This window comes from Chelonia mydas, chromosome 1, assembly GCF_015237465.2.
Source record: "Chelonia mydas isolate rCheMyd1 chromosome 1, rCheMyd1.pri.v2, whole genome shotgun sequence".
Classification (NCBI taxonomy): Eukaryota; Metazoa; Chordata; order Testudines; family Cheloniidae; genus Chelonia; species Chelonia mydas.
The window spans coordinates 334597179-334624013 of NC_057849.1; the positions used below are offsets into that span (position 1 = coordinate 334597179).

Below are 26835 nucleotides of genomic sequence, written 5' to 3' on the forward strand. Positions count from 1 at the left end.
TTTTTAAAACAATCAGTAATTGGTGTTTAATTTGGATATCAAGAAGTAGAAATAAAAAACCTATGTGATTATTAATACGTTGTGAGGGACTTTACTGGAAAATATATTTTAATAAGACTTATCAGATACTGAAGTATCTTGCTATGTATTGCTAGTACAGGAAGCCTGCTAGAAAAATTGTAGGAGAAAAAAAGTTAAGTGACCAAATAAAATCTTAATTATTGCGTTTTTATCTGAAGATCCTTTTTCCTTTCTGAAGCTTTTTATCTGCTCTTTCAAGGATATTTTTTTTCCTTTTCTTTGCTTTCCATCAATGGACACCAATGTAATCTCAGCTGAGCAAACTACAATTAAGTAGCAAGTCATAACAATTAAAATAATACCACTAACCAAATCAAAGAAGGGACTGTTTTCCAAGATACCAACACAGGGTAAGGTTACGGTCTGAGAGAATAACTGATACCAACATACACATTTTCAGTTGGCAATTCATGTTTTGATGTCTGACCATAAAATGAGCTAGCAAACAGATTACTTTTGGCTATAAGTGTCATTTCCTAATGGGGTATCATTTTATTAAATTCACTTTAGTATGGCATGCTACAGAATGGAGTTCTGACTGAATGTTATTTGTAATGTGTTTTGGGGGGGGGGGTGCGCGCACACGCACACACATGCAAATATTCCACATAAATAATGAAATCTCTTACTCACGAAATTCTGTCTAGCTAATGCCTTGTAAGGCAAAAATATAGTCTATGGAAAAATATATCCTCACTGGTTGCTTAATTAGTGTATTGTACGTACATATATATTTGACTCATCCTTGAGATGAGAGAGTCTCAAATTCAAAGACTGGTTTTTATGGATAATTTATGGCAATTTGCTACGGAACCCAATCAGTTGTATGTGGCCCTATTCTAGACCCCTCCGATGACATCAGTATCATGTACTTTAATGATTTTATTCACAGCCATCAAAAGTGAAAGTGAACCCAAGTTTGTCCCTCTAGTCAGTAATAATAAATAATACTAATGTTAAGCTATCCCATTTAATCCAATTTCTCAACAGAAGTAAAAATCTTTGGTGGTGATGTAGTAGACAACGGAGCCTGATCTCTCTAAGAAATTCTCAGTAATCTGATCTTCACAGCATGTCATTTTAGAATCCCAAATTGCATACGGAGGTATCTTTTCGAAGGCACTCACTAAGCAAGTTCAGTTAACTTATTTACTAGATTATGGTTCATTAACAAATTTGTTTTTTAAAATATTCATGTATATTTAAGCCTTCTCTTTAAAGACCAAAAGTTGCCCATTACATATAAATAAGCAACGCATGTGGACCATTAATAGGTTGTCATGTTGAGATCAGAAGTTGTTTGGCTGTTGTGAGGTAGATCAATAACTAGTTAAAGTTCTTTACTTCTATCATGAACAGACTGAAGAGTGTCTTTAAAACCCTTTTTTTCCCCCATAAGGAATTTGAAAATTTCGCTCAACAATATTAATTCATATTCAACTTACTTTGCAGGTTGTTTTGATTCTCTTAGTTAACTATTTAAAATACATGAAGGCAAGTAGGACCTTTTAGTTTACAGGTGAGCTCAGATACCAAATGTTGTATTTTCCTTAAATCTCCCAAGTCAGGAAAAAAATAGTAAAGTACTAAGAAAAAAGGCGGTATTTAAAAGTGGTAAGTTTTCTTACCTTGTTGGTTATTAAATACAGTAAATAACCCGTAATTATCAAGTAGGTCAGCTAACTTTCAAATAAGCTACTAAAATGCATTGACAAGTATTAAAATAATGTGGTTCTCTCTGTTACTTGTTGAACTGAAGGATGAGATTGAGCAGTAGAGGGAAGAAATAATTTCTTTTATAGATATTTCTTAAATACATAGATGTTCTGGAAATGTAGTTGGTACTGTACTGCACCGGTTTACTTAAAAAAAAACCCCCAAAAAACAAAAGTTATGAATTTTTCAATTCTTTAGAAGGGGTCAAGTGAATAAAAATGCCAATTTTTATCTGCTCGTTGGTAGCTACTATTCTTTAAAATAGGGCATTCCTTCTTGCTAAGACTGAATTAAGATATGTTCTACAGGAAGATAATCTGGCAAGGTTAAAAGTTTTGTTTAAGATGATAACTTTGTGTATGCTCTCCAATACATTGTGCCAAAAGTTGAAACTGTTTTATACTCTGATGGTGTCACTCTGGATGTCTGGAACAGGCCATTTTAAGGGCAATATGCTTACATGACAAATGGCCCATCATGTGCAATCAATCTCTAAAACTATGCGTAGCAAAGCCTCCACATTTCATTTACTTTAAAATTCTTTTAGGAATTTTTCTCCCTTAGCAGATACCAACTTAGTCTGAATATTAACTCATATGCGTGGCAAATGATCCCTGGAAATCATAAAACTTCACAGCTATTAGATCAGCAGAAAGCAAAGATTTCTTATTATGATGGAGCAACCGTTCGAGAATTTGTCATAATTTGGTCAATAAAATCTAGTAAATAAGCAAGTTCTCCTCTCTCAGGCAATATACAATACTTACTTATACTTTCTCAGGCAATATACAATTCTCTTCTCTCAGGCAATATACAATACTTGCAGCTTAGAGGACTAAAGTTTCCAAATAAAAGAACAGATTAAATAGCATAAAAAAATGCCAAGAATTCTCCATCATTAAGACATGAGTTTTTGGAGATATACTTAGAAGAGGCTGAAGTATGTCTAAAACAAGTTGTATTGTTTTGGACAAGCAATAGGACCTGCGTCTGCAGAATGATTATTCTGTTCAGGATATTCTAGAATACAGGATAGGAGTTTCCTAGAGAAATGTATAAAGGCAGCTGCAGAAGGAACAATTTCACATGGTACTCACCCTACAAGGGGCAAGAAGAAGATAGATTTACATAAGCCTAAGTGACAACTGGGGCATTATCAAATTCAGTTAACAGACCCATGGAGTTCAAAGATGTCTATTAGCAATATCTTTTCTGACTGACTGGAAGGAGAGCAGGTAGGAATATGATCAAGCTGAGATGATGAAAACAAGGTAATTCTTGGCTTTGACAGGTCATCTCGAAAGACTGTTAGAGAAGCTATCTGAATGTTTAGGCTGTAACTTTGCACATTAACGTATGCTTACAAGGCAATTTATGTAAAAGGAGAGAAATATAGATCCTTTCAAATTAAGCAGTAAGGGAATGGTGTTAATAAACACAATTTCTTAAAGAAAAATTTCAAGCAAGAAATTCATTATTTTAATTTAAGATTACCTGAATTGACACACTGGACTTGGTCATTTATGCAAACACTTAGCCATTCTTCACAGTAAATGAAATGACTGGAATGGTATCGGTCATCCACATGAATTATGTTTCCTCCCTTCCCTTTTTATTAAATCTCAGAGGCTTGAACAACTGGCTACCATTGAATACTTCTACTCAAAAAGCTTCTTACACTAGGAAAAGAACATAACACCTTACAAGAAAGTTTGTTGCCAGCAAAGTAAGTAATAAAACTCAGAATGGTCTTACAACAGGGTTCAATATACAAGATGATTTGGGAAAAGCAACTTGTAGATGGCAGTCATTATTTCACATACATAGCTTTATTTACACTTTAAACTTAAGCACTACTTCCATCGGAACAGATATGGTATATAGCCAATGGCAAAGCCTCTTACCTGATTCTAAAAGAACTCAACACATTTATCATTCTGACTACAAGAAAAGCATCAAAATAAAAGGCATTTTAGGAATGTTTAATACAATAACATGGTATTCAGTTTTCATACATTTCAGCCATTGGTTACTTCTTTCACTCTCTTTTTATTTTGCATGCCCGGAGTACATGAAAATACTCACCACTTGACAATGCCTAACCGGATGATAATAGAAACTTTTAGATCAAGATTAATAGGACAGACATAAATTGGAGGGATACTTTTCTCCCTCAAATTCCAGCACTGGACATATTCCAATAAACCTTAGTGGTTCCACTACATATGAAACAACCATCCTCACATTAATTAACACTATATTTACCATAAAACCATTGGGACTAAGTCAAAACTGCCTCTAATTTCTGCACTATGCTACACCTACCTATTTTTACACTTGATTATTAGTATTTCATGTGAATCGGAAAGGGAATTGCCATTGCAAATCCGAGGCTGGACTAGTGGTTAATTTTTATAAGTGAATCTTTATTTATACTACTGAAGGAAGGAAATACTTATACTACTGAAGGAAATAAGCAACTTGGCATACCAACACCAAATTTAAATGATACATGCAGAAGACAAATATCTGTATTGGAATTCTCACTGGGCAGAAGAGTGCATTTATTCATGCGAGGTTTGTGTGCATTTTTCCATATTGCATCAGCAGAATATAAAAATCATACTTATCTTTCTCTTCCTCCTCCCTGAGCCATCGTTATCAATCTGCCTCCTCAGAATACTAAATATAAGACATGCATCTGCTGCCTTTTTGGGGGGCCAGCAAACTACGTATCACAAAGCAATTTTAAGTTACCGGGGGAAAAATCCTTACTCTCCCTTAAACACTCCTCGCAGAGACTCCCAGCAGCAAGTCAGAGGCAAAGCCAGTGCTTTGTTTATATGCCCAACCCTCTAAGAAATATGAATGTTAAAAAGCTCCCTTACTAGAGGCAGAGGAGCTCAATTTTATATCTGTACGCTGTCAGGCAACTGAATCTCTACTTACAGTCTGTCAGAAACTAGCAAACGGCTATCAACCATCATCTCCGGAAGAAAATCCAGCTTGAATGAAGAAGTCATGTTCTTTTCTGTGCACACCGTTCTGGTCTGGCAAATAAGAATGTTTCTATGCTTGTCTGATTCAACAACTGTGCTGGCCAAGAGACAGGCAGGGACAGGTGCGAGAGGCCTCCCCAAGGCAGCAGCCAGAGTCAGCAGTTGTCACATTCTCTCCCCCTCTTGTTTTCCTCCAATCCCCTCTGAAATCTACTGCTGAGGCAACTGTCTATAGAACACCAGGTGCTGAAATGGGAGGCGGAGCCTCTTTCCCACTGCAGCTAGAGTTTAACCCATGCACCTCCGTAGGTGTTCACAGTGGGTTGGAAAATGCACGTTAAGAATGTAGGCAAGATAAAACCTTGTAAAACGACTGGAAACTGAGAAAATCTGTGTGTAGATTAATTGCACTGACTTCCTTTAACCTTTTACATTTTCCAGCAGTAAGAGCAATTATGACCTAAAATATAGTTCAGGAACTCGACTTCTTGTTGTTAAATGGAAGGGGACCTAAGATTTTAACAGCATATAGTCTCATCTAACTAAACTTTAAAAAGTAAAATGCATTAACTCCATAAAAGCCATTAAAATATTCAAACCAATACTCATTACACTGGCAAATGAATTAACTATTAGCAATCCTATACAATTGAATGTTTTGGACGGACACACACACACACACACACACACACTCACTCTACATCGGGATAATGCATGTTCCCATGTAAATACAAATCTCAGTATTGTTAATGAGCCTCTTGTTAAAAATAATTCCACTTCTGAAATTTATAAAACATGCTAGTTAAAACACAAACAGCTCTCACAGTAAGAATATTAAATTGCCATTTAGTGGTGGAAAGACAATTACTATGTAACCTGAAAACATTAGAAGCATTGAAACAATACAAAGACAATTAGTTGCTCGGTAATGGCTTTATATATTCAACATTCCCACATCCAAGGCTTGGCTTCCATTAAGCTTAAACAACCATTTCAGGTTTATGGTAGCAGCCCATAGGAATATGAAGGGTGAAAATATCTTCTCCGCTAACCATGATAAAAAGTAGTCATTCTAATAACAATGGCAATCATTTTATATATAAATCTGCCAAAATCCTTGCCCCCCACTGATATACTTGGGAGTTCAGCACAGCTGATATAGAAAACAAATAATCAAGACACACACAGAAATTTATACACACTCACCCAATTACTAAAACCAAACAAAGTGAAAAGCTGTGTACATTTTCCTTTATGTTCTTATACTTGTTTGCTCCAATGCAATGCAGCTCTTGGCAAAATAATTGATGTTTACAAAGATTACAGGGTGATCTGAGGACTCTAGCTAGACAATTTGTTATTGCTACTGTATTTTCTTCTCCTTCTGAGTCTCTTTTTTACATTTTGTAATTTTGGATATAATCAATGAAAAAAAATCAAACAAAATGAAGAAACAAAAGATGACTACACTGGGCACATTTCATCTTTAGCATTTCAAATTTTACACCGAAATGTACTCCTGCTGATCAATACTATAATTCGGGCCAACTGTCATTTACTGTTAATATCCAACAACGTGGGCTAATTTTAAAAAGTTTATTTCACTGCTTAAGACATTTTATCATTCCCAAGTAGAAGAAAGAAAGAAAAACCCTCAGGCTGCTAGACTTTTTGCCTATTTTAGAAGTTTAAAGAAAAAGGGCTCACTTAAAACTGTTGCTCTGACTAGCCTAGGAGAGCCGGGAACCTGAAGAAATAACTTCACAGTATTATTAAGCAGTTCTATATAGGTCCTTTTATGCCACCCTCATCAGCATCCTATCTGCGAGCAAACCCATAGAGTGGCAGAAGAATCAGTGTGAAACAGAAATGAAGGAAAGTCAGTACAACTTTCTCCGGCTGGCTGCAGCCCCCTGCCTTTTGATCTGAGGCCTTCCTGGTGGTTAATCCAGCCTAGACTAGAGCTGGATTAACTTTCAATTTCAAAATCTTGCAACTGGAGAAGGGGCAGGTTTTAGCCCTGACGAAGCAGACAGAGAGCTCAATAAGGATGAAGATATTATTTAAAATAAGAAGTCTCCATCACCATTTGACCCTTTGGGGTCTCACCCATGTGCTTCCCGTCACACAAAGTTTTGTGGTGCCTTCTAATTTCAGACAAATACAGAGATTCCTGGCCCTCAAGCTTTACATGGGTCATTTAGGAAGAAGACAGTCTTAATGAATAAAAAATTTCACCTTAAGTAAATCAGTTCTTTGCATCAAAAGGAGGGAAAATTACAAAGAATTGTGCTCAAAATCTGCATATGAAACAAGGAGATCTGTATATATTTGTCCCTTTCTTAAGGTATGAATGCTTAAAAATACTTCATTAAAACATATGTTCTTTTGAAATATTTATTTTCCTTTTAATTACATGTGAATTAGCTGGAAGACGCTGTAGGGAAGCCCTCTTACTGACTTAAGCCTTCTCAGCAGTTTGTTAAATTCTAGCCTCAAATCCCTTGAGGGAATAGTGGATTCAAAGCAGCTTTTAATCATACTATAAGGAGGGTGAAGTAGTATGTAAGTAGGTCATAGCAAAAGCATTACAAGTGCATAGGTTATTGCTTTATTTAACAACTACAGTGTAACACACTTTTCAAAGCACATTTGCTTTTGCTATTTAAAAGTTAGAGGCAGGACCAGGGTCACATACAAAAGGAAACCCACTCTGTAAAGGATACGGAGATTTTAATCAAGAAAAGCTTACTGGGGAAGGGAAAGAGAGAGCTGTATTTGAAGAGTTTAATTTCCAAATATAAATAATGTAGTGGCTGCATATTCACTTAATATAGTATCCAGAGGGTAAGTGAAAAAAAAAATTCCTCGTGTTTCACACAGCAATATTACAACCATGGTTCTCTGTTACTTTTAATACTGACTCCATTTCTGTGATCAAAGCACATGCTCTCGCAATACTGACTTTAAAAAAATGTTAAGAAATACTGTTGAGTTAAAGAAAGAATGCTTTGGCAGAACTTATCACTATCAAATACTGAAAAATATTGAAAAAAAAATGGAATGGTCCCTTTAATTTTTACAGCATAAATCAAACAGATATAACATGGTCTTTTGGAGCATCAGTTATTGGCTGATTTAGTCACTGTTGTTTTCAGTTGGTATAGTTTATGTTAGTCTAGAGGAAGGCACCCAGGATCGGAAATCAGAAACTCTTGGGTTCTAATCCCATCTATGCCACTGTGGTAGGCCCCCATCCAATGCCCACTGAGTTCAGAGGAACAGGATCTGGCCCTGGCTGCCTTAGTAAACTCATTTAATCTTTCTGTCTCTGTTTCTCCATCTGTAAAATGGGGACGATAATACTAATTTACCTAACAATGTTGTGGATTAGTCACTGTTTGTACAGTTCTTTGAACTATGTACTATGTCCATGCCAAGTATTCTAGAGCAGCTCAGCATTATAAAAATCTGTCTTTATAGGAAAGGCCCACACAACAGAGTGAATTGGAAGAAAGGTGATAGCTAAGAGTTGCATCACTTTCAAGGGTATGAGCTCGTTCTGATATCATTGCCTTTTATTCTAATTCAGTCTGTGAGAAATCAAGCAGAGCCCCCTTGTAAGCCCTTCAGTCCAGTCTGGCATCGTGCTCATGATCTCCCCCCTCCCCCTCCGCCCCGCCCCTGGCGCAAGTTTAACTGTCATTCTTTTAGTCAACTTCCCATCCATTTTTGAACATAGGAAATGCTACTATTGGAAGCACTTCAAGGGAAAGTTTCTGAATGACGTCATTACATAATGAGCTCGCAAGGCAGTCTAGAGAGTTCAAATATTCTACTTTATTCCCCCTCTAGGCCAACGAGCACTGCTGTAGCTTCAGCTGATCTTGGGCATCAGAGCAAGCTTCTAACAGAAATCTAATCTCCCTTACAGTAGTGTAAATCTGGAGCAAACCCCCTTGACTTTAGTGGAGTGATTCCAGATTTACACCCATGTACGTAGATAAGAATCTGCCCAAGCAGCTCTATACTATGCACATAAAATGTTCACTGTCTTTCACAAAGAAACACCTGTGCCACACAGACCACAGGCTAGAAAGTAGTAGCGTACATACTAGCAGGTAATGAATTCTTTCATTTCATGGTTCCCAGTGAGTAAGGGCTTAATTTTGTAGCAGATCTCTGGAGGGGCAGGAAGGGAGGGAAACAAGCATTAAGATAAGTGATCTTTTTCTTTCTATAAAATTAGTATACCTTCTACTCTATTTTCCCTAACTGTTATTGAGAATCAACAAAACTATTATAAATGCAGCTTCACAAAAGCGACAAACATATTTCTCTGTGTGGCATAATCAAAGGGACTGCAAACCGTTACTCCTGAGAGTAATTCATTAATTTTAAGCCGATTCCTGAAGAGAGATTCAGGACTACTCTTGGGAGTGAGGTTGTACAACATCAGGCCCTAAACTTCATTTATGGTTTTTTTACTATGCCTCCAAGGCTTGCTCTTTATTTTAAACCAGCATCAAACATGTCTTTATCGCATCACATTCTTAAATTAAAATTGTATAAATGTTTCTTGTTTTGTTTTTTAAAAAGTGCTTAGGGACGATTTGATTTTAAAAAAAATATCAATTTTTGGTTAGGTCTAGTCAATGCAATTTAAATACCAATAAACATTAGGTACTTAGAGATTTTGTCTGATTCTATGGTCTGTTCCCCCGTAATTAGTTATTCACAGAAATGAATGTAATTTAAAATTAGTACAGCACCTTGAATTAAGCATTTCCAGAGCCTTCGCTTGAAAAACAATGATATTATGTAAACTTGGTTGCTATAGTAAAACTTCCCACTCTCTCTTGTGTTCCTGTTTTATACTGATACAAAGGTGATTTCATCAGACTGTGGGTATAAGGCCTTTGTTCTGTTTGTTGAGTAATAATAACTTTATCTTTTCTAAAGCAATTAGGCAAGATTTTATGACAAAAGGTGAACATTATTAACAGCGTATTTTACATTTTAAGGAGGGGTTTTTAAAGGTATTTGGCTCTAAAATCGTTCCTACTCAGGCTTATGTTCTGCAAATACTGTCAACAGTCATCTGTAAGAAGTACGGTCCCAATCCTGCAAACATTTACGACTGAATGTAGAGCTCAGTACCACGACTACAGTAGTTTTAGTGGCTTCACTGGGACCATGCCATGTAGGATGGGGCTCTAAAATCCCATTGTTAATTTATAGTTCTAATGAAAAGCATTACTGCTGAAGTGAAGGTACTACTTGTGTGTACTGCTGCATACCTCCGTATGTATACACGTATGTGCGTGTGTGCACATGTGTGTGTACACGTGTGTGAGAGAGAGAATTTTTAAGACCTCATTCTCTTTCACCCCTAGTCCGCCCATAACCCAGTTATTCATTAAGTCCTTTTATAACTGGCATATTCCCCACAGCACAAGTAGCACTGAATGATCCTAGCAACAGAGTGAATGGAACAGCCGTTGCTTATCCGGGAGAGAAATCTAGGATTCTGCTTGCACTGGGCAGTTCCGATTTCCTACTAAGTAACAGCTGCTCTATTCACTGAGCAAAAAAAAAGCCTCTTTTCCAGACAGTGATGGAGAAGAAACATAGGATGGGACTTCATTATTGCTGGATTTGGGTATTAGTCCATTCCCAAGTGAAATGGAATAATATTATGGTGGCTGAGGTGAGAGGCAGTGCTTAATTTATGCCAGGGTTTACCACGGCTGAACCCCGGCATCTCTAGACTTGGCAGTTCATAGCCCCAGCACCTCTGGGCTTGCTGCATCAGTCAGAATGTAAAAAAAACCCAAAAAACAAAAAACCCTTGAACCCAACACCTAACTGCTTGAACCCTGGCACCTCTTTCAATACAAATTAAGCACTGATGGGAGGAGTTGCATATCTGGCTTTGTAAACTGGGCCATCCCTCCTCAACACGTGCAGAAGTCCCTGCCTCCCTTCAGAGGAGAGAAGCGGAGCTCCAGGATCACCTAGGATATGTTGTCTGCTTGGGATTCTGTGGGCTGTTTTGTGCAGTTGGGAGATTGACTGTTTGGGGGTGGATGTGGGGGAGGCGAGAGTGAGTGAGTAGCTAGTGAGCAGGGACTGAATTAAACCAGTAGGCGTGTAGGGTGAGGGGTTGAACTCATCAATGAAAGAACGGGCAAAGGTAGGAGGGAAAATATGGGATGGAATCAAAAGGGGAAGATGGCGGGGGGGGGGGGGGGGGAGAGAAACATTAGAAAAGAACATGGACCCAACCAGACTTTTTTTTGGGGGGGGGTACAAGATGCAAATAGGATCGGGGATTTTAGTTCAAGTGTTTACCTCTATTGTTAAACTACCAAGATGTCTGTGTAGCCTACCTGATTGGCTAGACAGACATGACTAATGTAACTTCCACCCTCCCTTCACCTCATTCTGTTTTCATCATTTGTTGCCGTTATTGGCTGTATCTTACCTTATTCTTAAATTGTGTGCTCTTTTGGACAGGGCATTCCATGGGTGTTTTTGGTTTGTGAAATATGTTTTACGCACCTGGGTGCTCAGAAATAAGTTACACTACTATGGATATACATAAAAATCTATCTTTACGTAAGACTGCTATTTCCAACAGACAAAGTCCACTATAACAAGGCAACTGCAGCAAAAAGTGCAAAAACTGCAAGACATTCTAAGCGAAAGTTACACCCTTTTCCCTTGGTTATTTTCCTAAGAGAGGATCTCACTTTAATTTTTCCTGAACTCCCATTTCCAAATTAAAACCTGTTGGTGCTGAAACTCCTGGTACTGGAGATGGTCAACATTTGGGATTCCCATCTCATGGCAAATTTTGAGATTTTAAAATTTTGTTTCATCCCTGATCAGGGGAAAAAAAGTCAAAATACTGGAGTTTTTCATGGATATTTCATTTCAACTTTTTAAAAATGGTTTAGTTTTACTGGCTGTCAAAAGCTTTATCTTTGATGAGGGCGAAACATTTTGTTTTAATTTATCATTATGTCATTTATATTATAATTTGTAACATAAAATTGGAAACAACAGAGTGGAACTGAGATAGAAATGAGATATTTTGATAATTTCCCATTAAACATTTTGACAAAATCCCACAAAAGTTTCAATTTCAACAAATCAGCATTTTCCATCAAGAAATTTTCGGCCAGCTCTGATGGGTACATTTTGGGGTCTCACTAAATAATAAAATGTGCATGTATCAACTTTGCACAGAGAAGTCTCTCTGCATGATTCACTTGAACAGCACTGCAGGGGAAAACCTGACGTTGCTGCTGCAGTTCAGGGACAGCTCGTATCTGTGATTTTTAAGGGAGTTATATAACTCTCTCATTAAAATTAAATGTGGGCTGAAATGCTGCAGACAAGTTCCCAAGCTCTAGAGTGAGCTTTTCCTCACATTTTGGTTGAAAATACGTCAGTCATGTTTAGTTAGGAAAAGGCTAAAATAAAACCAAAGGTCTTTTATAGATGAAACGAGGTCGGTAAGAATGAATATATAAAATCTTAGATTTTCTGATCACTCGCAGAATTAGATGGGCTATTAGATGGGGTGGGATCCGAGTTACCCAGGGAAGAATTTTCTGTAGTATCTGGCTGATGAATCTTCCCCATATGCTCAGGGTTTAGCTGATCGCCATATTTGGGGTCGGGAAGGAATTTTCCTCCAGGGCAGATTGGAAGAGGCCGTGGAGGTTTTTCGCCTTCCTCTGTAGCATGGGGCACGGGTTACTTGCTGGAGGATTCTCTGCTCCTTGAAGTCTTAAAACTACGATTTGAGGACTTCAATAGCACAGATATAGGTGTGAGGTTTTTTGCAGGAGTGGTGGGTGAAATTCTGTGGCCTGCGTTGTGCAGGAGGTCAGACTAGATGATCATAATGGTCCCTTCTGACCTAAATATCTATGAATCTATGAATTTCCTTTCTACAGGGGCCTGATACTGCAGATGCAAACTGAGCGTGGCTGCTGGATCAGGCCTTAAATTCAGTAACATAACATCCACATCTCTTTATAATGTGTGCAGCTATTCACCTGTGCAAGTGGCATCGTTGTCTTAATGGTCTCTGTCAGGTTGCTGCAGCTTTATCATCTCTTCTCAATTAGTTAGGTGGGATAAGAAGTTTCCACACCCTTCATTTCTTCCTCCAGTTATCCCCATTTCTATTCAGCAGTGGCAGGCTATTGTCTAGCACTATGCTGAAAGACTTTTCTTGAAGATGACCTGCTGATTTGCTATCATGGGAATGTTCCAGAATGAGTGCAGTATTTATCCTCACCCACCTCAAGGTCAGACAAGACAGCTCAGGGGTGCAACCACCAACTAGAGGCTGAATGGGAGAAGTTGTCCCTAGAATGCTTCTGAAATTTTGGAGGGCAGCCAGGGGGCTAGGGCTGAAATAATAAGAGCTATGCATGCACTCAAGTAGCCTGTCTCTAAGAGAGGCAATTGCTGAATGACTCAGAAGATGATAGGGTTACCATATTTGAACATTCAAAAAAAAAGAGGACACTCCACCGGGGGGGGGAGGGGGGAGGTATTTGCTCATGCCCCACCTCTCCTGGCCCAGCCCCCACTCCACCCCTTCCCCAAAGTCCCCGCCCCCTCCCTGCCCCATTGGACCCCTTCACCAAATCCCACCCAGGCCCCACCTCCTCCCCTGAGTGCGCCGCGTTTACCCCTCCTCCCCCCCTCCCGCAAGCGCTGGGAGCTCCATCCTCAGTGTTTAGCAGCCCCACTTCTTTCTTTGTTTTCTTCTTATTTATATGGCTACAGAATCTTTTACTATTGGTTTTAATTCCCTTTGCAAGGTCCAACTCTACTTGACTTTTAGCCTTTCTCACTTTATCCCTACATGTTCTGACCTCAATAAGGTAGCTTTCCTTGATGATCCCTCCCATCTTCCACTCCCTGTATGCTTTCTTCTTTTTCTTAATCACCCCTCTGAGATGCTTGCTCATCCAGCTTGGTCTACAACTCCTGCCTATGAATTTTTCCCCCTTTCTTGGGATGCAGGCTTCCGATAGCTTCTGCAGCTGTGACTTGAACATTCACTCTCTTTCTTGAATGATCAACTCTTCTTTGGGGAAAAAAAATAATGGCAAAATCCCGGACGTTTTTAGATATTTTAAAAGTCCTCCCGGATGGCAATTTAAGAACCAAAACGCCGGACATGTCCAGGAAAATACAGACATATGGTAACCCTAGAAGATTAAAAAGTATCATAGCAACTACAGGCATATATATTTAAATAGAAAAGGTGCCCATGCCCTTGGATCACAAAGTTGAATGGGGACTAAAACTGAAAGTTATTGCCAGAGCTAGATAGTGATGTGTTTAGCGGACACCCCAGGTATTCTGCATGTAGAAATAAACAAAACTTGAACTTGGTTACACTGAAATGCAAGCAGCAAGTCAAATGGCTACGTCCTTGCGAAGCAGCTAGTGACCCACTCAAGAGTCTCTCAATCTCTTCAGCACACTGGAAGGTTCACAGACCAAGATGCTCTTCCACAAGCACAAGACTCGGAGAACAAACTGTGTAATCCAAACAATGTGGTTTTCAGGTTTCCTATTTTATGAATGAGGTGGAAATTGTATACACCATGGGCAAGCAAAAAACCTGTGAGCCCCGGCTTTTCCAAAGCCTGTACCATGAGTTCACAGAACTAGTGGAACGTCAAATATCAGACCTTTAAATGGTCACCTGACTCTTACACCAGACAAACAAAGCCATTTACTATATGTTATTCATATACTGGGCCAGTTCCTGGATAGTCATTCTCAGTAAACACCAATTAAAAAAAATAAAGATGTGGCTGATCCTCCCAGATTCAGATCCAGATCCCAGCTTTTCCAACACTTGGGAGTGCTCAGATATGGGGTTTCAATCATTCCTACTCTATCTAATAGAGATAGGTAACCTTGGCACAATGTTTAGCTTGCCAAGGACAGCATTAAAATGAGCTTAACTGAGACATTTGCTTTAGCTGCAGGATAAAATAAGCAAAAGCAAAACAAAAAGCCGGGGTTTATTTTGCCACGACAATAGTGTTAGAGGAAAATTCCAGTTTTGATTTCCTCTGTGGGAATGCCAGCAGTCCTGTTTCATAAACTCTAGTGATTCATCACTATCCCAGGCAGCCAATCATTCGACAGGTCAAGTAGAAATGGGCTGTAGTGCCAGCAGCTCATGCTGCCCTGATAATGCATGTCATTCCAGGCATGGCGACATGCTTTCTCAACAGCTGCCATTTTCAGTTACCTTTTATATGGCTGACATACAAGTAAATGTGTTGGAAGCAGTAAAACAGTCATAGGAAAGCAAAGATAAATAGCACCTGTACTAGATAATCTCTAATGACATTAGAGAGAGGAGAATGATATGTTTTGAGAAAGAATTTCTGCCTTTCAAAATAACACTTTACTAGTGGGTTGTTTTTTTTGACAGTGTGTTCAAACAAACACAGGGATTCATTTGGACTGTAATCTTAACAGATATGACCGTATGGGGGGAAAAAACAAAACTTCTCACCATCCACTTATGAGAAAAGCTTTTATATATCTAAGTTCTTCTTGAATTCAGTGATGTTCACTTTAAGAAACACAATTGTTATGTGAAGTGTGGGAACCCCAAAACACTCATGAACAACATTTTCTTTTTCCCTTTCAGCCTTTATTCCATATCACGTAACTTAAATTCACAAATTGGTAATTTAATAACTGTCCTTTTAATTAAGAGAAGCTGAATACCTTTCTACAGAACAAATGTGACTGGTATCTTAGAGGGCAGAGCAGTCAAAAAGCAATGATTTTTTAAAGTTGCTTAACCACGCAGTAAAAAGAACCAAATAATAAACTGGTAAAGGGATACCCAATAAAGTTGCTGAAACAAGATTTCAGAAATATAGGGGTATCTATATTAATGTATAGGTAATCTACAAATGAATGTTACACTGAGACTTTCTGGTTACTCAAAAGGCGTCCAATTAGAAACTATTACAGAAAGCTCTTCAACAGAGATTCAGTTGCCTCTTCTCATTTCCTCTATAGATATAAAAATGCAAAACATCTATGTTTTCTTATTTGAAAGAACCGGCCCCTCAAATGCCAAATGAAAGCCACTCTGCTCTCGATATAAAGTCCTCTTAGGCATCTTGCTTTCAGATTTCATCAACTTAGGAGTTTTCAGGGCTGTAAGCAATGAACTTTCCATCAGCAGCATCTTCAGCTAATTAACCCTCCTGATTACAATAATTAGTATTGATTCACTCCTGAATGACTTCTTAAGTATTCAAGCACGATCTACACTTGCCGTAAAAGTTCTAGATATGAATATTAACTGAATGTTGTCCTTTGTTTTTCAGCCACAGAGGTACAGTTTGCAATCTTACATACTTAAATTTGATAACAGAAACACTTCAGTTTTATTTTAATTTAACAAAGAGAATATTAGCACATTGATGTTAGAGATAGTAATTCATAAATCTGAAGAAAATATAGACAAAGACTACAAACTAATAAGTAAATACATTACAGCTACCGTCTTCTTACAGCACTCTGATAAGGCATTTCCCAGGTTCACACACAAGCTCGTCTTGCTCTGCTAGGTTGGTCTAAGAACTGTAATTCCTTCTAGCATTACACTTGGTCATTGCAGGAACAAACAACTACTTACTGCAGTGTGTGAATTAGCTATCTTGTCACTGTTCCGGGAAGACATGTTGACAAGTTTACCAATTTCTGGGTGCCACATTGCTCTTTGAATCTCACCCATTCACAACCGGTTAAAGGTAAAGACACCTGAAGTATTATTGCTGGAGACCTCTAACCTGCAAATTCTTCTGAAACAAGAACCTGTTTCACAATCTTAGCTGTTAAAATAATTAAATAAAAGACTAAAAGAGCAATGATCCAGTAAATATCCACAGAAGAATAAGGATAATATTTTAGGATTTTTGTTTGTATTGTAAGTTTCAATTTTAATGTGAATAAAGTGTTATATGATGCCATTGGAGTATACTGGACCAGATGAACACTGATTGTATAGAATATTTTCCTCTGCGTTTTATCAGTTAGCCTAATCTCAAAATATGCAAAGCAACGTACTAGTGGCAGTATGGTATGAACTCACTGTGAGGTCTGGGTTTAGAAACAGGTTTGGTAATCGAGATTCCTCAACAAAGGAAGCTGGGTATGTTGTACAGGTGACATGTTAGTGACTGATAAAGTTGAAGAATTGCCATTCTGTCATTAGCACCCAGCTTTGGTGATTATTAAAGGGGTATTTACATTAAATCTGGAGCAAGCTACCACATACTTTCTTGCCTGATAATCACAAGGGACCATGATAAGAGCAGCTGCTAGAATGCATTGCATAAGGGAGGGTAACTCGACAAAAGATACCTCACCCCAGCTGCACGGTCCTGGGCAGAAAAGTACTGGCCATGTGGAGACTAGTTAACACTTCTCTGGAAGGAAAAAGTTCTTCTAAGGTACAGAAAAAAAAAGAGTGACTATAGCAGGCTTTGAGCATGATCTCATTATGTTAAAACCATGCTTAACTTTTATGGTGGTTGATTGCAAAATATGTCCTGCAAGCAAAAGTTTTCAATGTTATAACTTCTATTTATTTTAAGTTAAACACATGCACTTTTTATGACTTGTCATTTTATCTTTTTATTTACCAAAAGAGTTATCAGTTCACCTTGTTTTATCTCTAAATGGGGGGGGGGGAGGGGGGCACAAAAACAACCCACCATAAGCACAAGGCACTCTGAATGGCTCCAGTAAAACAATTTTATTTAAATGTATGCTGCTAAGAGCTCTCTCTCAGCAATATATCCTTATTTGTTAAGAAATCATTTACTCTCCTCTAAACATCGGTATGATTTCATAAAACTAACACAAGGGAATGCAGTAAACAAAAACAAGCCCTGTAAAGAAACTGTTCTCAACAAAAGCCAAACAACACAGCTACATATCAATCGTTTCTATTATTAAGTCCACATTTTTATTATATTAACAAGGCCAGTGATCTAGTTAATTAAGCTGTAAACTATTTAAAGACTTCAAGAGTTGTGGAAACTCCAGGCTTTTGACAACACAATATCCCATTTAAAGTATGTGCAGTTGTCCTGATAAATGATTTAAAGATTTTGGAAAGCTTGGTAAATGAGTTTCTTTTCATAACACTCTATTTTACGAGACTATAAGAGTACGTCCAATCCATAAACAAAAATTTCTTCAACACTCTAATCATAAACAAGGTCTTTCTAAATAGATGGATAATTCAAGAACTGTCATATGTATTAATTTGTTAGATTTTAGGACAGGAACCATCCATGTAAATTATTCTGCTTGACCTTAAAAATCCTAATGTAATAGGAGCAGTTGGATTACAAAAATGGAAAATGGTATGTATCTCTGTCTGCTTTGTAGCTAGTTTTCATTGCCAAAACAAATTTTAAAACAGTGGGCATCAACGTAACAGTCAAAGTTAAAATGATCAGACATAAAATATTGTAAACGCATGTCCAGTAACCTTGAATTTGCCAGATGGACATCAGTTTTGTAAGCATTCAGAATCAGTAAGTTTTCTCTCTACAGTTAAAGGAGAAGATAGCAATAAATCTTCAACTTAATGCAACAGACATAATTACAAGATGCAAAACCCCCACTATTAACAGTGGATATCAAATTTTAAAAACCCATAAACAAGTAATACTACAACATTTCGTACTATACAGTCTATACAAATAAAAAAATAAAAAATATGGGCTAAGAAAAAAAAAAGCCCCAGACATGCATTAAGCTAGTTTGACAGCTCCATTGTTCAGCTGTCCCATTGTCAGACCAAAAGATGCATTCAATGCTACAATGTCTGCTAGCAAACAAACAAAAGACTACATTTTTCAAAGCAGGGTGCCAATTCTAGCATAATTCTGTCTCTCTCCCTCTGAGATAGGTAGCCGCCTCTTGCTCTCCACTACACTACGGTACGTTAAGAATACACACACATATGTACATGTTTTCACACACATTTTTTGAACAGCTTCAAGTGATCGGGACGAGGTAGAGCGTTAATGGCTATTTATGGAGACTAAGTGAAAATTAAAAGTGGTATTTAGGGCACTAGCTCTAATATGGAGTCTCTTTCCATGTTTATTCCATACCCAATGCAGAATAATGAACCAGGCAAAAATATTGCAAAGGAGATGATAAAAGAAGAACCAGCTTTCAGATGTTTTTATATTTGTTGCCTGCTTTTCTTAATACATCGGTCATCAGACACGTTAAATCCAATTGTAACTCGTGGAAATGCTGCTTGCACACAGCAATGCCTCTCTGTCTTTTTTTTTGAAATTTGTAAATAGGGAAACTATTTAATACAGAGCATGATTATAGTCGCAGCGGGCCCAGGCAACTAGAAAGCACACATTAAACAAAGGAGACAACATACCTTAAAAGCAGCTCCTCATTTCTCATAGTAACAGCGGATTTGGGACAGCGCATGCTTTCTGCACCGATATTCTCAACAAAAGCCAGTTCAGAAGTGCGCTCAAACATCAATGCCACAGTTGCTACTCACTAATGGCTACTCTTTCTCTCTCTAGTCAGACGCTGAGTGGTGGAGCAAAGGGGCCCCTGCAGATTCACTAAGCAGAAATAATCCTCCCTGACAAGTTATGTTGTCTGGGCATATTTTACATTAATGCACTCTGCTGCCTATAGGGGTCTTGTTTGCGTTCACTATTGCCTGGCTGGTGTTAGCTCTCCTGATTACCATCAACAAAATTAGTAACCTCCCCCCCCTTCAAAAAAATTAATTAATGAGTTTCCTATTCTGTTTGGTGAAATGAAAATATGAAATGCATCTTTTGTTTGCCTTGTGAATTATCCATACTGCAGCACATGGAGGCTCTGGCTGGAAAGGCTTGTGTGCTTTAAGGGATTTTGCTTAGGATCTCGTTCTGGGGCTTTGGATTCACAGTAGGATTTCTCTCTCTCCCTCTTACCCCCCGCCCTGTTTGAGTCTGAGTGGCTTTACAGCACCCACTAGCCCTGATCAGAGAAACGGAGGATTGTTGATTTGAGAGTTTAGGGACCTTTTGAGAGTTTTCAGTTTGCCTTTGCCATTTGCCTTAGCAAATGACCTAGTTCAGCCTCACCGGTGGCTATGCGGATGTGCGGCTTTTACAGACATCTCTGCACAGCCATTAGGGGTTGCATTACTATTTATTCACTTTCAATCTGTGAAAGAGACTACAGAGTCACATCTGTAAAGCAATTTGGGCCAAAAGCTATTCCCATTGAAGCCAATGGGACCCTCGCTATTGAGTTCAATAGAAACAGTGGCCCTTAATCACAAGTTTCCAATGGGGTCAAAATGAAGTGTACTTTCACATCTGGGCTCATTCATGCCATTGCTGGAAAAACCTCTATACCTCATCTCTATCTCATGTATTTAAGGTCTAAACCAGATATGTAGATATGTGGGCTCCCCCCTGCTAAAACACCAAGAGACTGATGCTTATTCACTCTGTGGCCTCTTTACACCACTCTGGCAGTGTAAATAGATCTTAAAGTGGGCACCAATTCCATGAGGTCCCCTTTATGCTACCAGAGTGGTGCGAAGAGCAATCGGGGTAAATGAGAATCAGGCCTCAAATGCAGAATTATTTGAAGGGCCGGAGTGTATGCCTTGCACACTAAGCTACAGACAGACTTGAATCTCAAACTTTCCCAAAATTCAGGTGGGTCTTGATTTAGGATTTTTCCTGGGAGTCCCCCTTTTTATACCACACATCGGTATCTTACATGGACTACTCACTAGTGTATCCCTGTTTGCAGCTGAACATAATTTCACAGCTGGAGGATTCCCTTACTGAATGTTGGTGTTACTGGTTGGGTTTGGTCTCATTGGTGGGTGGGAGAGGGGATTGGGGGGGGGGCTCTGGGGAAGCAGTCACCAACCCAGCAAATATGATGGTGGGTTCTCACCTTCAGTGAAAGGAAAACATGATACTATGGCGGGCAAAGGTTTGTCCTTAGATTTGTACGTAGGGCTAGTCTACAGGGGAAGTTACTGCACAGCAAGCTGGGGTGCTGTAGATTCATCCCCGGCTTGTCAGGCAGTAACCTGCTGTGAAGAAAAGCCCTTACACATTGTATACTCGTTGTGGCAGTGACTGTCTTTTTTGTTCTGTGTTTGCACAAAGGGGTCCTGTCTATGACTGAGGCTTGTAGGTACTACTGCAAAACAAATAGTGCATTTTCATTGTTAAAAGTACCTACTCCAAAGTGCACTAAAAGGCATTGCATTTAGCTTTTACTGAAAATCCATGCAGCAGTCATGAGAATTGGCTGGGACAAAGCTGTGCTACCATGACAAGTCCTGCAACTCAAACCCCAAATACTAAATCCTAAAACCCTAGCTCCAGTACTGCCATTTCAGGCTTTGGTGACTGGTGCTTTAGATTCACTGGCACCCTAGATTCTCTCTCTCCCTCCCTGAACATGAAGTTCTGAGTTCTGTACTGGTGCACGAATGCTTTCCATCTCCAAATCACTTTTGCCTGCTGTAACCTGCCATGGCAATTGGGTTGGTCCACACCAGTTTCAGATTCATAAGATTGATGTTTGGAGGACTACAAGCTCCGGGGTATGTGAGAGAATGCACAGCTGAATGCGGAGTGTCAGGCACCGGCTGATAAACTGCTACAACTGTCCAAAAACATGGGAGGAATCACCATCTTAAGAAAGTACAATGGTTTCTTTTCAGGACAGATTAAAATGGCTTCTGTAGAGTCCTTTGGGCCTAGTTATGGAATCAACGCAGCTTACATTGGGTAGCTGACTGAACCTGGTGTTGGGAAATCCTTGATCAGTTCTGCTCCTACATGGAAGGAAAAGTAGCAGTTATGGGAAATGAAGTCTAAGGATTTTGAACTCATCCAGAGTGTAAAGAAAGCAAAGCAAAAACCACTAAGTGGTAAAACTAAAAGACAAAAACAACCCATTTTTCTATCATACAAAATGAAATGACTGACTTAGCAACATCTGCAGTGAGATCACAGCTGCTGAGGATAAGTGGGAATGTGTGATGCCTATTACCTTTCCACTGCAGGACGTACTAAACAGGAGTGCCTTTAAAATAATATAGCATTAAGGGAAGATTAAACCACATGCACTGGGCTATCTGATTTCTGTCAGGATGAAATCCCAGGTATAGAATTTAAGGTAAATACAGCACTTAGCATCAGATCACAAATATGTAACTTCTACATATACACTGTAGATTCTTATATACAAACATATGCAGTGGTAGCCATTAAAAGCTTTACAATTCCTTTAGCTAGTATTTAATGCACCTACAGGACTCCTAGAAATTATGTAAGCATTTCCCATACTAATTATACTGTCCTGCATAAACTGAATGCTGTGGCAATGTTAATTACTTGCAAAGGCTTCATGGCGACCAGCATAAAGTCAGTGGAGCAAGAACGATTTATACCAGCTGAGGGACTGGCCTATATTCTGTAACTTCCCCTTGGATTACTTTTAATCATTCAGATTGCTCAAGAAAACAACAGAATTATCATATATCCAAAACAAACTGTGCTACTGCCCTATAAAGGGGCAATAGCATGTGATGAGCACCAGTCTACATCTGATCACATACAGAGGAAAGATGGTCCAGTGGTTAGAACATCAGCCTAGGATTTAGGACATCAGGATTCAAGTCCCAGTTCCACCACAAATTGCCCTTGTGATCTTGAGCAAGTCACTTAGCTTCTCTGTGCCTCAGTTTCCCACATGTAACATGAGGATAATAGCAGCACTGCCCTATCTCAACAGGGTGTATTAAGGTAGGGCATTAAAGATTGTGAAGTCCTCAGTGACTACAACAATGGACTAATTCGTATCAGTGCCTAAGATAGAGAGAACATTATCTAACACCTTCCCACAAGAGGAACCTACAACTCCAACCAAGGCCAGATTGTGCGCTGTCATTTACTCCTGTGCAAAATGAACGCAATGATACTGTAAAGAGCTTCAGTTCCGACGTGATAACATTTTACACCCACTTTGCACTAGTTGAGGTGACTATGCAAGGTTTCAGGCAGCAGATAATCAACATCCCACTCAAAAGAGTAACATGGCTGTCCTTTCTGGCATCTCTCTTGGGAGAGGAGCTGGATGGTTCACCCGGGTTCTATCACCATCAAGAGCAGCCAGCTGCTTCCTCTGCCTCCCACTAACGAGAGACACTCCGATGCCCTGAAGTCTTTATGTCAATACGAACTTCAGAGTAGAGCTGGCTGAACATTTTTGGTATAAAAAAAATAAAGATTTGGGATGACTAAAACATTTCAGAAATTTTCCCAAATTGTTTTGGTTGTAAAAAAGCATTTCAGTTGGGGAGTGGGGCGGGGGGGGGGGGGGGAGGTGTTGTTATTTTTTCAATTCAAAATCTAAATGAAATGTTTCATTTGACGCAAAAACAACAAAACAAAACGTTCTCTCTCCAGCATTTTGGTTTGCCAAAATCTCTTCGGAAAATTGTGTGTTTTGAATTCACCTGAAGCTATTTTTCCCCCTAATTTTTTGGGACTGCCATAAAACTGAAAAACCTGCTATTTGCACCACTGTACTTCAGAGCAGAGGGACTGATTCTGCTAGCACTGAACTCAGTGGGATTTTCTGGTACGTTCTCACTGGGAGAGGAACCACAATGTTTTCTTTATGTGCCATTATTTAAAAAAAATTCCAAATCATAAACAATGGGAGGCAACATGGCCCAGTAAATAGGACAATGAGCTCGAAGTCATGAGACCTGCACTCTATTCCTGGCTCTGCAACTGACCTGTGTGTGACCTTGGGCAAATCAATTTGCCTCTCAATGCCTCAGTTTGCCTCTCAATGCCTCAATTTGCCCCCTCATATTTTGTTTATATAGTTCATTTCGGTTGTAAGCTCCATGGTACATGGACTGTCTCTTCCTGTATGTTTCTACAGAACCCAGCAGAATGGGGCCCTGATCTCAGAAGTGAGTATTCACCCACGAAAGCTCCAATACGTCTGTTAGTCTATAAGGTGCCACAGGACTCTGACGCTTTTACAGACCCAGACTACCACGGCTACCCCTCTGATACTTGAGAAAAATGTACTGGTGCATTGTGCAAACTATACATGCCTGCAGTTGCTAGGGTTGCCATCTTTGTGCTAAGATGAAACACCCCAGCTGAAGAAGGCATATTTTCAAACTCCTGTGGTAAAAATGAAGCAAAGGGAGAGAGGACCATGATCCTCTAGTGTAAAAACACAGGATAGAGGAATGGAACTTCCCAGCGTCGGATTTCGCATTAACTTTTCAGGGCCTTGGGCAAGAGTTTTAGCTTCTCTGTCTACTTTTCCGATCTAAAAAATGGAAGTGACAATATTTAATGACCTGCAAAATGCAGGTCAGACTGAGTGATGAAGAGATTTTTGCTAGCATTACTGTATGTGTATGAGCTTCACATGGGGTGTGGTGAAGATTAAATAATGTACGAAAAGCACTTGGGAGATGTAAAGTGCTGTGTAAATGATAAGAATAATTATTAAGGCAGTAAGAGAAGATGATTTGTTTTAAGTTTCCTACCACAGCTGGTGCCAATGGTCCTGCTGCAGCTCTTCCTCTCTGTTTGTGAGAAGAGCATTCTCCCATTCGACAGAGCTGACGCAGTGCATCTCAGCAGCTGGAGGACAGAGGCACCAGAAGGAACTAAAAAAAGGTTTTTTAAATCATGTGCTTCAGTACTCCTTTTGCACCAGTTTAAAAAAATAAGGTGAAGTCATGGCAAATCACCATTTTGAACATGATAAATCAGCACATTTTAAAGAAAATTCTTGACTTGACAGATAACTGGCTATGTTGTGATTTCAGACATGCCCCCCTCTGCAAAGTAAACAATTTATTTGGAAGGGTCTACATATCATAATAGCATCCAACCAGCAGCTAAAAAAATGTAGAAGAAAGCAGATCAAAGGCACAGAGAGAAATAGCTAGGACAAACAGAGATACATCTGAGAGATGACAACTTCCAGTTGCAGTCTGTGACTTAAAATAGAAAATAAACTAAACTGTCTTTGATATAAATAGAACACTGCACATCCTAAACTAGGGTATCTTTATTTTTAACTGGTTGCAGCTCCTATGTCGCCACCTCTGCCTCTGCCCTGTATGATATCGTAAACCATATGACATCACATGATCAGTGTATTTACATATGTATCTATTTACATTCAGGTAAATACTGTATACTTGCTTGAATGGATGGCATACATGTGGGCAATAACATGTATGAGAGTTTTATGATTTCTCATCAATTTAGATTAAAATTAGAAATAAAACAATAATACATTTTACTCTTCTATTGTTCCTGTAATCCAGAATGATCATTCTCTCTCTCTTACTATGCTAGTGCCTAAGGACCAACTAAGAATGAAGCCCCATTGCACGAGGTGCTGTGCAAAGTAGTAGACAGTCCCTGCCCTGAAGAGCTTACAGTACGAATAGGCTAGGGTGAGGGAAGGGATATAATGCTCAAGCAGAGTGAACAATGTGATGGAAGCAAATGACATGTTAGCTCCAGAAATCTACATACAAATGAAAAAGACTGAAGGCAAACTCCTACTGACTTGGGGAAGCTGATGGCTAGCTGAGGACTCTTGAATAAATGACTGCTAGAATTCTAGGATATAAGACTTTGAAGGAGGAAGATGAAAATTTTCAGACATATATTACATACTATACATGCACTGAAAGACTAAAAGAAAAGGAAAATGATCTATTTCTATACACAGTTACCATAAAACAAAACTGATTAAGAACTACAAGAAAAACTGTAAAAATTTCATAATCAAGCAACTATAAACACTTGTTTCAGTAGCTTTCATCTTTGACTAATTAATTGCACTACATGCTGTAAAATAATCATCACTCACTTTTGCAATTCTTTAAATGCTGTACATTTTTTTTAAAAGCATTAGGATTGATTAAATAAAAAATTGCCTGTTATATAAATCTTCAGTTTGATTTCAAGTGCCTCTCTCCTGCTGTCATATAGTTAATATTTTTGGCCAAACCTAAATTTGGCTAGCATTTTCAAAAGTGGCTAATGATTTCGAACGCCTCCATATTTTTTGGTGCTCAACTTGAGTCATATTAAAGGGACTGGATTGTCAGCTATTAGATGCTCAGCATGTTTTGAAAATATCATGCCCCTTTGAAGGTGTCTAAAGTCGGGCACCCAAAAAATGGAGACATTTGAAATCACTAATCACTGTTGAAACTCTTGGCCAAATTTAGGTTTTGTTGGGCTAAATGTTCCTTGATCTATCAGAGCACAGGTTTTTAAATTGCAAAGATCGCAATGTCAGAAGTGCTACTATGAGCTCTGACATATCATTCAAAAACAAATGACAGGTTTAAACTATATATATATAAAAAAACAAACTAGGAAAAATATTGCTTAAGACATGAAGGGGCCAAGCTCTTGAGCATGTGTAAATCGGTGTTGTTCCATTGATATCAATGGAGTTAAGCCCAAATACACCAGCCGAAGATTTGGCCCCAAATCATAAACAAACCGTAATCTTGATTCTGCGTGTACTCACCTCCAACTGGTGTTATCTGATGCCAAGGGCCATGAGCACTGTCCAACACTTACAGACTTTATCCTGCCCCAAGGATATGTCCCCTTGTGATGCTACAGCTGTGGAGACTTTGGTGGGCCTTGCAAATTATGTGGCCACTCATTCTAGGAACTGGCCATGTAGGTTTGCTCAAGATTCTCCCCCTTCCAAGGCTACTGGGCTCATCAGTATGACATAAGGAAATAAGCTTAGCATGTCCCCAGAGGTCTTGAGGAGAGGAACAGGTTGGTTTGTTCTCTGGCAAGGAGGACATGTGCTTCAGGCTGCCAGGGCCAACTCCTCTGAAATGCAGTTCAGT

General features: G+C 38.9%; 1 protein-coding gene across 1 annotated transcript in view; it reads right to left on the minus strand.

Annotated features, from left to right (window-relative positions):
• Window positions 1–21683, minus strand: part of CELF2 (CUGBP Elav-like family member 2) — a 317343-nt gene extending 295660 nt beyond the window's left edge. Inside the window, 1 exon segment of the mRNA XM_043553037.1 lies at window positions 19297–21683. Coding sequence (XP_043408972.1) covers window positions 19297–19403 — 107 coding nt within the window. The 5' untranslated portion in view covers window positions 19404–21683.
• Window positions 21684–26835: the final 5152 nt, after the last annotated feature.